The sequence below is a fragment of the Thalassophryne amazonica genome, chromosome 6 (assembly GCF_902500255.1).
Source record: "Thalassophryne amazonica chromosome 6, fThaAma1.1, whole genome shotgun sequence".
Lineage (NCBI taxonomy): Eukaryota > Metazoa > Chordata > Actinopteri > Batrachoidiformes > Batrachoididae > Thalassophryne > Thalassophryne amazonica.
The window spans coordinates 44,148,645-44,161,814 of record NC_047108.1 but is presented as its reverse complement, the minus strand read 5'-3'; the positions used below and the strand labels follow the sequence as shown (position 1 = coordinate 44,161,814).

The 13,170-nt window shown below is 39.1% G+C and overlaps 1 protein-coding gene across 3 annotated transcripts in view; it reads left to right on the top strand.

Annotated features, from left to right (window-relative positions):
- Positions 1–13,170, top strand: part of rbbp8l (retinoblastoma binding protein 8-like) — a 71,839-nt gene that overhangs the window by 48,230 nt on the left and 10,439 nt on the right. For all 3 annotated transcript variants that reach the window (XM_034172114.1, XM_034172111.1, XM_034172113.1), the window contains 4 exons: positions 1,088–1,200; positions 1,332–1,407; positions 6,874–7,052; positions 7,142–7,191. In XM_034172114.1, coding sequence (XP_034028005.1) covers positions 1,088–1,200; positions 1,332–1,407; positions 6,874–7,052; positions 7,142–7,191 — 418 coding nt within the window. The remainder of the gene's footprint in view (positions 1–1,087; positions 1,201–1,331; positions 1,408–6,873; positions 7,053–7,141; positions 7,192–13,170) is intronic.

Sequence of the window (13,170 nt, the reverse complement as noted above, 5' to 3'; positions counted from 1 at the left end):
ATGGCTGTCATGTCCATGATGGAACAGCTGACCGCTGTCATCACAACTCACAGCTGGAGAACACATATTGTGCCATGAAGAACATCACCTGTCAACATTCCACTGCGATGCAGAGGTGTGGGCAGGCTCTCATGACATGGTGAAAATTTAAAAACAAACAAGATCACCTTTGGATCACCCCCAGCCACTTCTCAGCACACACAGCACTGAACATGCAGCCACCTAACATTATCCGTGTGATCTTTGTAATCAGCCACTCGGCGAGGCTAATGTCACACCCACCCACTCGCCTTGCCTTCCATCCAGATGCCTGGTGGCATGTGGTATTTCATGCTGTTCTTTTTTGTCTTAATTTTTTTATTTGTCAAGTTTGGTACTGTGCAGACTAGAGCTACTGTCGGGGGTGTGTCCGCTGACTCCTACCCCTAACCTTAACCACAACCTAACCCTACTCCCTACCCTAACCATAACCACCCCGACTCCCCTGCTTTACTTGTACTTTCGTGCAGCCATCACAGAATGTATTAGAATGAATTTGTGCTCCCATTACAAAAATGTGGCGCTTTTCGTGACAATATCATGAACCAATAGATTAATGTATATTTTGTGCTGCTGAATCACGACATGCCGCAAGATATGGTAGTAGATTTTAGGGCATGGAAGACTCCACTGAATTTTGGAGGTGATCCCAATCCGGATCTGGATTCTGGATCAAAATTTCATACATTTTGAAGGATTATGTCAAAACTACACGGATTCTCACCAAATGTGCATCACAGATAGATATTCGGGCATGGAAGACTCCACTGAATTTTGGAGGTAATCCAGATCCAGATTCTGCATCCGGATTTCAATTTGTACACTTCACTTTGTTGGATTTTGAGAATTACATCAAACTGCTTTATGGATTTTCACCAAATTTTCACCACACATTTGTGTTAGGCCTTGGAAGACTCCATTAAATTTTTGTAGGTAATCTGGATCCATATTCTGGTTCACGATTTCAGGTTGTAGACTTTTAAGAATTATGTCAAAACTACTTCACTGATACAACATGAGGATGGTCTGTGATGGTGTTTATTTGCAGGCTAAGGGCGGGTCTGTGCGACCGATGTACAGTTACTCAGGAGGTAGCCAAGAGAAGACAGCAGGAGTTTGAAGCATCACAGATACAAAATTTCCAGCACATCACGATGCTGGGTAACAATCTTTATTAAATCTGATGTTTGCCTTTCTGGCCATTCTTTAACAATCCTTTCCTCTAAAAAAAAACAAAAACATTTTGTACAACTACATGGTTGTTCAGTTCTGACACAGCCCTCTGGTTACAGTGGGAGAATCGAACAACTTGAAAAGGGAGAACAAGAAACTGAGAGATGAGCTCAGGACTGTGAGAGCAGCATTCGAGTGAGTATAACATTTGATTGAATGATTCATAATGCTATTTAAACTTTCATAAAACAGTGTTTGTCAGGGACTGAGGTGGCGAGGCACAGCGGGCGGATGGACACAAATGCATGACTCAGATGTGGGTTAAGAAAAGGCTTTATCCAAAAAACACGCTCAGGTTGATACACAGGGTCACAAGCAGGCAGGCGGCAGTACAGACAGTGTTGAGGCGGCGGCGGCAGCGTGGTCAGTGACAAGCGGAGTTCCAGCACGAACAAACAGGTGTATCAGATGAGGCAAAAACGTAGTCAAAAAACAAGCAGGGTTCAGGCACAATGAAGCAGGTTAACAGGCTCAGGCAGAAACGTGGTCAAGGACAAGCAGAGGTCGAGAACGGCAAAAACACAGACTATGACAGGATACAGGTGGCTTGGAACGAGGCAGAATGCACAACGAACTAGCAGTGAGCTGTTGAAGACAAGGGGCTTAAATCAGAGGATAATCAGGGCGTGATGAGATGCAGGTGCAGGAAAGAAGGCGTGGCTGAGTGAGACGAGTGGAGTAAAGAAGGCGTGGCTGAGTGAGACGAGTGGAGTGACAGGTGGGCGTATCAGACAAAAGCAGGAAAAAGAGGAATATGACAGTGACAGAACAAATGTTAAACAATTAGGAAATAATACAGAATACAAATGTGGTAACAGAATAAACAAAGGCAGAAACAGAACAGAAAATTAAAGGCTGGACCTAACCTAGATGAGAACTCAACATGTGGCAGGAGTGTACAGAAAACCCTGATTTACAAATGTGCTCAAGACAGTGACTGAATAACCAGAAAGTAAAGGATGAAGACTAAACTAGAACAGAACTCAATAAGTGGCTGAAGAGTAACAGATAATCCTCAAAACTTAATGTGATGACACAGTATGACTAAATAAAAAGCAGAGCCTAAACTAGAACAGAACTTAACGTGGCTGAAGTGTAACAAATCATAAAACCAAGACCAAAGTGGAAGAAACAAAATAAACATTCAGGGTCAGACAGAAGGACAAAGAGAGGGAAACAGACAGAGACTGGGGGACAAAACCAGATTCGGGGCAGGTCCAGGGCTAAAACCTGACAGTGTTCAGGGTCATGTGATGGCTGCATTGGTAGGTCATATCAGTGGGAAATGACATATCCATTTTCAAGAGGACTCATTTATCAGAACTTCATTTTTACACAGTGACATGAATGACAAGACTGCACACTTGTGCACTCTGCATCCCTTGGTGGTCATTTGTACCATTGCATTTAATTGGCTGTTCTCTCATTGCTGATTTCTGGCATCAAATTGGTTACTATACTGACTTAAAAAAATAAACAAAAACTACTGGATACCCATTCAGAGCATGTTACAGTAATACCCCATAATGACAATGTGAAAAAAGTTGTGTTTTGAGATTTTTTTTTTTTATTCTTATTTATTTATTTATTTATTGAGATGCACTGGGTCATGAGGAGCTGGAGCCTATCCCAGCAGTCACTGGGCGTGAGGCGGGGTACACCTTCTACAGGACACCAGTCTGTCGCAGGACCACATATAGACTGACAAACACATTCACACCCACACCTACACACAATTTAAAGTTTACAATTCACCTAACCTACATGTCTTTGGATGTGGGTGGAAGCTGGAGCACCTGGAGGAAACCCACACAAACACAGGGAGAACATGCAAACTCCACACTGAAAGGCCACAGATGGGAATCAATCCCATGTCCTTCCTGCTGTGAGCAAAAGGTGCTAAACAGTTAATGAGCTCGGTAACACGTAAAAAACCTCATAAAAAAGCTAATGAGCTAATTTATATTATTGTATCAAGTGCAAAACGTGAGTGAACTCCTTTATGGGTCACTGACCAGAACGCCATATGTGAGGTACTGGTGTAATTCAATGTTTGAAAACTTGGCACATTATTTATTTATTCATAATGCAAAAAATAAAAAATAAAATTTTTGTGAAATAAAATAGACTTGCGTTAGTTGACTTGCCTTTGCTATTCTTGCTGTTTCACACAATACAAACAAGTGTTATGCCGAGCAGTATAAAAATTATATTCCCTTTTTTAATTGTAGAGTGTGGTCTTTCAATTGGAGATCACTATTTATGTATCAATATTACTATTTTACTATTTATTTATTTAAATTTATCAGCAGCCGATCTGCTCTGTGTAAGCCTGATCCCATCAGATCTCAGAAGCTAAGCAGTGCAGGACCTGGTTAGTACTTGGATGGGAGACCTCTTTGGAACACCAGCGGCTGTGTGTTTCTCCAGGTAACACTGGAGCTGAGTCAGGAAGGGCATCCAGCATAAAACTTGTGCCAAATATCAATGTGGATCTGGTTATATCCACTGTGGCAACCCCAAACACAAAACGGGAGCAGCCCAATGGACAACAACATTTATTTAAATTTATCAATTTAGCCTATCTCTGAGACAATGAATATTTTTTTCTCATTCAGAGCTGTTGACGTACCCTGGCGTAATTTTTGATTTGTTGGTCATTTTTTAAAGAATATGAATGATAACACAAAAATCTTTTTTACACTCATGGTTAGTGGCTGAGTGAAGCCTATTATTGTCAAACAACTGTGTTTACTCTTTTTAAATCATAATGACAACTGAAATGAACCAAATGACACTGATCAAAAGTTTAAAGTTCTTGCTACCGTGTATTGCCACTGTAACATCAATGACAGCTTGGAATCTTTTGTGGTAGTTGTGGATGAGGCTCTTTATTTTCTCTGATGGTAAAGCTGCCCATTGTTTTTGACAAAAAGCCTCCAGTTCCTGTAAATTTGTGATCTGTCTTGCATGAACTGCATGTTTGAGATCTCCCCAGGGTGGCTCAATGATATTGAGGTCAGGAGACTGAGATGGACACTCCAGAACCTTCACTTTATTCTGCTGTAGCCAATGACAGGTTGACTTGTCCAGTGTTTTGGATCGTTGTCATGTTAGAATGTCCAAGTACATTCCATGGGCAGCTTCCAGGCTGATGAGTCAAATTTTCCTCCAGTATTTTGTAATAACATGTTGCATTCATCCTGCCATCAATTTTGACCAAGTTTCCTGTGCCTTTGTAGCTCACACATCCCCAAAACATCAGTAATCCACCTCTGTGTTTCACAGTAGGTATGGTGTGCCTTTCATCACAGGTGTTGTTGACTCCTCTCCAAATGTAACATTTATGGTTACGGTTAAAATAGTTCGGTTTTGGTCTCATCACGCCAAATGACTTTGTTCCCTGTGCTGTTTGGTGTACTGTAAGCAGGATACTTTGTGGCATTTGTGTAATAATGACATCCGCCTTACATACTCCATACATAATCAATCTATGCGCTATATATTCACCGTCATCTGCTGATATCTGCAACTGACAGGGATTTGCGGCTTGGCAGCGGACTGAGACAGTGTGTAAAACAGATATTTTGCATGCCCATCATGTCCACATCACGGACTAAAATAAGGTGTAGCGACTGCATACAGACTGGCTATGAATAAAGCATTTTTATTACATCTGCTTTGCATCTGATTTGTGGCTGATGCACATCAGATGCGCTGTGTTCACAGCTGGACGCCGTTCTTCATTCTACTGGCTGCCATGCTCTCTGTGCTGGATGCTGCATATATAAAATAATTATTTCATGGCAGATTAATCATTTTATTGTGCAAATTGGATGTTGAAAACGGCTCTAATCACCTCCTGAGTCACAGGAAGCTGCAGCTGGGCCGTTCGCGCGCTGACGTCACCACTCGCCCTGTTCACTACTTGTTTACTCCAATCAACTTGTCCAAGTCCAGCAAATGCTCCAGAGGCTGTATTGTTGGTGTGAATAGTGATGCCGAAAGGAGCGAGTGCGCTTCTTTTATGACCACAATGCAGATGCCGTGCACATGCAAACATGTGCGCGATGCATTCATAATACACCCGTAATACTGCCGTGATAATAGCAATGCGGCGGATCCGTTTCCTCACTACGTGTTATACAACCATGATTGTTCATCATATATTCGCTATACATTATTAATATATCCATAATTCATACTGTGACATTTGTCATTTTTAGCCATTTTTGTTGCGGACACCAACGAATGCCCGTAATTTGTGTACTCAGTTCATGCGCAATTAATCCTCTCCCCAGTGGGACAGGGCCCTTAGAGTTTGAACATTGCTGGTTGGCATTCTTAGATCCTTGGATATCCTTTTATATCCCTTTCCTGTTTTATACAGTTAAGTTACCTTTTCCAGCGGATCCATTGACAGTTCTATTGCTTCCCCCATGACTCAAAAACCAGAAACATCACTGCAGCAATGGATGAAAGATGTAAGGGCCTGTCAGGAGAGCCAGAAACTCACTGACTTTTTATACACACACTGATTATAAGCAAACAGATCACAGGTGAGAATGGTTACCTTTAGTAGACATTCAAACCTGTTTGTGTCAACTTCTTTCTGTTGTCATTATGTTTCAAAAAGAGTAAACACAGTTGTTTGACAATAAATGGCTTCACGTAACCATTAACCATGAGTGAAAAAAGCTTTGTGTTATTATTCATATTCTCTGAAAAATGGCCATTTTTTGTTTTGTTTTGTTTTAATTCCACCATTGTATGTAAACTTTGAGCACACCTGTAGTGGTATATTGTATGTCATTTTTGTTTAATAGTTCCCAGCCCTAGACAAATTAAACAAAACTGTGCCTCAGGCACCTGTTACCTAGGCCATGGACACATTTTGGTCATCCAACTTCTATTCCACTGAGCTACCTGCTCTGCTAATACCTTCATTAAAGATAAATCAAAATCTAATTTGTACTTACAGCTCCGGCAAGTGGAAACACTTGGAAAACACTTGGAATTTTAAAATTTTTGACAGCACACACCATATCTTTGAAAATTATTAACTTAATTTTTGGAGGATTATTAACTTATTAAACTAAAGTCAGAATAAATTACACATAGCATTGTCAGTTTTATGATCAAACTTTTTATTTTAAAATCACTGTCAACGTATGTCTGACTTTTGTACCAACATCTTGCAATAAATTATCAACTTACTAAAATATGCACACGTTTTTATGTGTGATAATTTTATGAACTTGGTGCAAATCGATGTGAAAATGTAAATTTTGGTCTGTATCTACAATGATCTTGAACTTGACCGCATGATTGACTTTTATCACATTTGGCACCCCTGAACAATTCTGGAGCACAGCTCTATATGTGAGCCCAATTTGGTGCAAAATGGAGTGGAATAATTACAAATTTCGACTTTTGACCCCAGTGACTTATATTTTTGCTAAACCGTGAACTTCAAGGGTAATTCTGGGCCAAGATTGTTTGGTGTTGGCCCAAGGACCAACAGATCAGATGAATTTCAGAATGATTTACCTGTAATACACATTTCAGTTGAATTTCATTCAAATGCATGTTTGTTTGTAGTCGAGGCCGCAGTGAGCATCCTTCAAACAGTGCCACCACCACAGAGGTCAAACCTAACGGCTCTCCTGACCTTTCACCTTCACCTGTAGCCCTTGTCACCACAGCAACCAGCAGAGCCACCAATCAGCCAGCAGATGGCGATATGTTAATAAAAAATGAGTCAAATCAAAGAGCTGAAGGTGAGGTGGGAGCTTTTTGGTTTTCTACTGTTCATTATCATGTTGTTTTTCTAATGCAATTTTATGTTTTCTTGTGTCTGTCTGAACAGATGGACTGTCTGAACACAGACAAGTGAGAGGATGGAGCCGAGGTCACTTTGTAAGTTTCTACCAATGAACAATGACAACCAATGAAATAATGAAATGAAATAAAGAAATGTACTTTTATGAAGTCCCATAAGTCCACATCCTGTCAAGGGGGTGTAGTAATCTCTTATCTAACCCAGTCTCACATTTTTTTTTTGTGCTCCCGTGACGAAATGAGTCAAATTTTCATGACGGAGCTTTTTTTAACTCACTATTCCTAACCCTACTCCTACCCCCAACCCTAACCTTAACCATAACCTAATCTTACTCCTTCCCCCCACCCTAACCATAACCACCCCCAACCCCCCGCTTCACTTTTAATTTCATGCAGCCATCACGGAATGAACGAGAATGAATTTGTGATGCCGTGACAAAAATGAGGCGCTTTTCGTCACAATATCACGAACCAATAGATTAATGTATATTTCATGCTGCTGAAGCACGACTTACCGTGAGACTGGGTTGCTCTTATCACCTTCATGCTACAGACTCTGGGGATAAACACAGGCACCGGCAAGGTTGGGTAGGATTACTTTGAAATGTAATCCAAAAGTAATCAGATTACAAATAATCTAAATGTATGTACATACATACATGTAATCCACATGTATTCTTTCAAAGTAATCCTACCCAACCTTGCCTACAGCTAGGCAAGCGTTTGGACACACTTTCCCAATTCCATTGAATGGTCTGTACTGGATGTACCATGGTTAAACGGGCAGCCGAAAGGCAAACAACAACTCAGTGTACTAACCCACGCTGGTCTCTGTGCCATGCAAAGTGCTTGCAAGGGTCATTCTCAGCAGAAATCAGTGCCAGTTTCTAGCTACTCAGCACACCCAAGAAGTCAAGCATGGATAACATTTTATTTCTGCCAGTATTAATCGGTAACAAGCAGGAATACCAGCAGTGGTTCTTTGTGGCCTATGTTGATTTTTCACAAAGCATTTGATTCACTTGATGAGGCTGCTCTGTGAGACATTCTGAGACTTTGCAGGATACCCACCAAGTTGTTTGACATCATAGTCTGCCTATATTCAAGAACTATACTGTGTATATTCTCTGACTTCTTGCCATTGTGTTCTGGCATTTGTGGCCTTGGCTCTGTTGAGTACTTGAATTGACTGAGTCTAAGGTTGTGAAGTCTGTGTGATCTTGGTACCTTTGTCACTAAGGGAAGGTTCACTGACATTGAATTTATTTTATATATTTTAATTTGTTTGTGCCATTTCAAATACAAAAAGTAAATCAGACTTGTCAATATAGAAATTTCTAAAATTATCTTCCTTAAACACAAACTCAGAGCAAATCTCTACAACTTGATATAAATTAATTAAAAATATAAAAGCCATGATGGGTTGCATACATAATGGGTCACTTTGCTTTATTACCTGTATTGCACGTTTTCTTCAGACAAATTAGGGAATGGATACATGAACATTTCCAAGTCACTGAATATGTCTTGAACTTTATTTACATCACTTATGAAGAAATACAAACAGTATGATACTCTATGGTAAAAATGCACGGAGTAGACAGTTCTCAAAACCTGAGTGACTGTGCAAGTAAGAGAACAGAGAGGAAAGACACCCAGACAACCCAGAAGAAGTTATAGGCTTCTCTAGCTGTGATTGGATAAATTGTGCATGGTGCATGTTTTGCATTTTGTATTCCCATTTATACAGCTTCATAATGAAGTACAGCAGAGAAGAATTTTCTTTCATCAAAGAAATCAATCTAGGTTTGCATCTCAGATGTACCTTCCGGCAAATTGTAGCCAAACTTTCAAGCCTTCTTTTTAAGACAATCCTCTCTGCACAATTTCTCCAATTAACAGCCACAGAAACCTATAACTTCATCTGGGTTGTCTGGGTGTCTTGGTGGCTTTCCTCACTCTTCTCCTTCTTGCACAGTCGCTCAGTTTTTGAGATTTGTCTGCTCCATACAGATTTACCATAGAGTACCATACTGTTTGTATTTCTTCATAATCGATCTAAATAAAGTCCAAGACACATTCAGTGACTTGGAAATGATCATGTATCCATCCCCTGACTTCTCTGAATAAAACTGGCAATAAAACTGATTATTTACAGGTATTATATAGTATATAGGGAGTTTTGACGCCTGTTCCTGACCACGTATTTTGCCTTGCCCTCATCTGTACCTTTACTACACGGCCTGCCTTTCTGTGTACCGGACCCTGGACTGTCTCCCGAGGTGTCAGCGCACATCCACCGGCGCGGCTTTACCGAGGCCCGAGGCGTCAACGCACATCCACCGGCGCGGCTCCACTTGAAGCCCGAGGCGTCAGCGCAGTTCCACCGGCGCGGCTTTACCGAGGCCCGAGGCGCCAGCGCAGAGTTATCTGACCATGGGTCCGAAGAAGGCACTGACGGCGGAGGAGGGAGACGATATCAAGAAGTCCCTGGACTTTTTGTCTGAGGAAATCTCTGTGGTTAAAATGCAGCAGAAATCCATTATGGAGCTGGTGGAAGAAGTGAAGGCTCTCCGGATCCAGAATGCAGAGAAAGACCGGCGTCTGGTGTACCTGGAGAACCGTGTTGCAGAGTTGGAACAGTACACAAGGATGAACGACGTTATTATTACAGGAATTCATATTAAACCTCGATCCTACGCACGGGCGGTGTCAGAAGACAGCGGAGAGGAGGCCAGTGAGCAGGAGGCCAGCTCAGTGGAACAACAGGTGGCTGACTTCCTGCAATCTAAAGGTATTCAAATGGACTGTAATAACATTGAAGCGTGCCACCCCCTGCCCAGGAGAGAGGATGGAGACAAGCGAGCAGTTATAATGAGGTTTGTCAACAGAAAACATAAAATGGCATTGTTAAAACAGGGACGGAAACTCAAAGGAACAAACGTATTCATCAATGAACATCTGACCAAAAGAAACGCAGACATCGCCAGGAAAGCTCGTTTCTTAAAAAAGCAGGGAAAAATTCAACAGACATGGACATCCAACTGCAAAACATTTATCAAATTGAATGGAACAACAGAACAAGCGAAGGTTATGGTAATCAGGAACATCGAGGAACTGGACAAATACGACCAATAAGGTATGAGGACACAGACACATCACAACACCATGACACAGACCAGAGGAACCTATTCATCTACTATATCATCTACATCTGGAGACAAGAAGGATATAACTCAAAGGATTGCTGATCATGGAAAAGTAGAACTGAGAACATTTAAATACACAGACCACAATGTACTGGACTTGGAGCACGATATAGACCCGGACAATAATTTCTTCTCAAATATCAATGACAGTTGTTGCTATTATACAGATGAACAGTTTAATCGGATCATTAAAACAAATAACAAATTATCAATAATCCATTTCAACAGCAGAAGTCTATATGCAAACTTTAACAACATTAAAGAATATTTAAGTCAGTTTAAAAAAATATTTAACATAATTGCTATATCAGAAACATGGATCAATGAAGATAAAGGAATGGATTTTGAACTGGATGGATATGAATTTAATTGTGTAAACAGAAAGAATAAGAGTGGAGGAGGAGTGGCTGTGTATGTGGATAAGAACATGGATTATAAAATAGTAGACAATATGACAACTGTGATTGATAACTTATTAGAATGTATAACTATTGAAATATGTGAAGAAAAAAGCAAAAATGTATTAGTCAGCTGTATATATAGAGCACCAGGATCTTGTATTGAAACATTCACTGACTGTATGGAAAAAATGTTCTCAAAAACTAATCAAAAAACTGTGTTCATTTGTGGTGACTTAAATATTGATCTGCTCAATCCAAATAAGCATAAAATAACAGATGAATTTATCAGTATAATGTACAGTATGAGTTTCTATCCAAAAATCACCAGGCCAAGCAGAATTACATCCCATAGTGCCACCTTAATTGATAATATATTCAGCAATGATATTGAGAATAACACTGTGAGTGGATTATTAATCAATGACATTAGTGATCATCTACCAGTTTTCATCGTTTATAATAGAAACCATTGGCGGAATCAGCCAGAGGAGAAAATAAAATACAGGCGAGTGCGGACAGAGGAAAACATGAACACACTAAAGAAGGATTTACAGGAGCAAAACTGGGAAAAGGTATACAGTGAAAGTGATGTTGATAGTGCATATGAAACTTTTTTACAAATATTTACATCATTATATGATAAAAATTGTCCAATTAAACAAGACTACAGAAAACACAAAATCCAAGCTCGACCATGGATGACGAAAGGGTTACGAAATGCATGTAATAAGAAAAATACGCTGTATAGAGAATTCATAAAACTAAAGACTAAAGAGGCAGAAAATAGATATAAGAAATACAAAAATAGATTAACTAATATTATACGGGTATGTAGGAAGGAATATTATAGTAAGTTATTATATAATAACAAAAACAATATTAAAGGAATATGGGATATATTAAATAGCATTATCAAAAATGGTAATAAAAAACAGAGTTACCCTCAGTATTTCATTGATAATAATGTCAAGAAGGAAAATAAGGATGAGGTAGTCAACGGTTTTAATAATTTTTTTGTAAATATTGGACCAAGCTTGGCAGAAAAAATTCCCGATTCCCAACCTGAGGATTGGGATAATAATCTCATAGAAAGAAATCCCTGTTCAATGTTCCTCACAGCAGTGGATGGAAAAGAAATTATAGACATTGTGAATAATTGTAAATATAAAACATCTACCGATTTAAATGAAATTGATATGGTGGTGGTAAAACAGGTCATTGAATGGATTGTAGAACCATTAACATACATCTGTAACTTATCATTTCAAACCGGTAAATTTCCCAATCAAATGAAAATAACTAAGGTTGTGCCGCTGTATAAGACTGGGGATAGACACCACTTCACAAATTATAGACCTGTTTCTTTGCTTCCACAATTTTCCAAATTATTAGAAAAGTTATTCAGTAATAGATTAGACAAATTCATAAATAAACATAAATTACTTACTGATAGTCAATATGGATTCAGAGCACATAGTTCAACATCACTTGCATTAATAGAATCAGTTGAGGAGATTACAAATGCCATAGACCACAAATTACATTCAGTTGGAATATTTATAGACCTTAAAAAGGCTTTTGATACAATCAATCATGACATATTAATCAATAAAGTTGAACAGTATGGGATTAGGGGGTTGGTGTTGCACTGGGTGAGAAGCTACTTGAGTAACAGAAAACAGTTTGTGAAGTTGGGGGAATATACATCATCATGCTTGGACAATGCTTGTGGCGTCCCACAGGGGTCAGTATTGGGTCCAAAACTGTTTCTAATTTATATAAATGATATTGTCAAAAATATTATTATATTATTATTATATTGTTCCAAAATATTAAAATTAGTATTATTTGCAGATGACACAAGCATTTTTTGTTCAGGGGGGGATTTGCAGGAGTTACTGAGGAGGATCAGTATAGAAATGGGAAAATTGAAAATATGGTTTGACAGAAACAAATTATCATTAAACTTAAGTAAAACAAAATACATGTTATTTGGCTATTGTAATACAGACATACAGGTTCAGTTACAAGTCGAGGGGGTAGATATTGAAAGGGTACATGAAAATAAGTTTCTGGGGGTGATAATAGATGATAAGATAAACTGGAAGACTCATATAAAACATATACAAAGTAAACTGTCAAGAAGCATTTCAGTTCTAAACAAAGCGAAACATATTCTGGACCACAACTCACTCCGCATTCTTTACTGCTCACTGGTTTTACCATATTTACAGTACTGTGCAGAGGTATGGGGTAATACTTATAAAGGTACAACACAATCACTATCAGTAATGCAGAAAAGAGCTATAAGAATTATTCATAATACTGGCTATAGAGATCATACAAATCCACTATTTTTACAATCCAAATTCTTAAAATTCACAGACTTGGTTCATTTTCAAACAGTACAAATTGTGTATAAAGCAATAAACAATTTACTTCCAGCA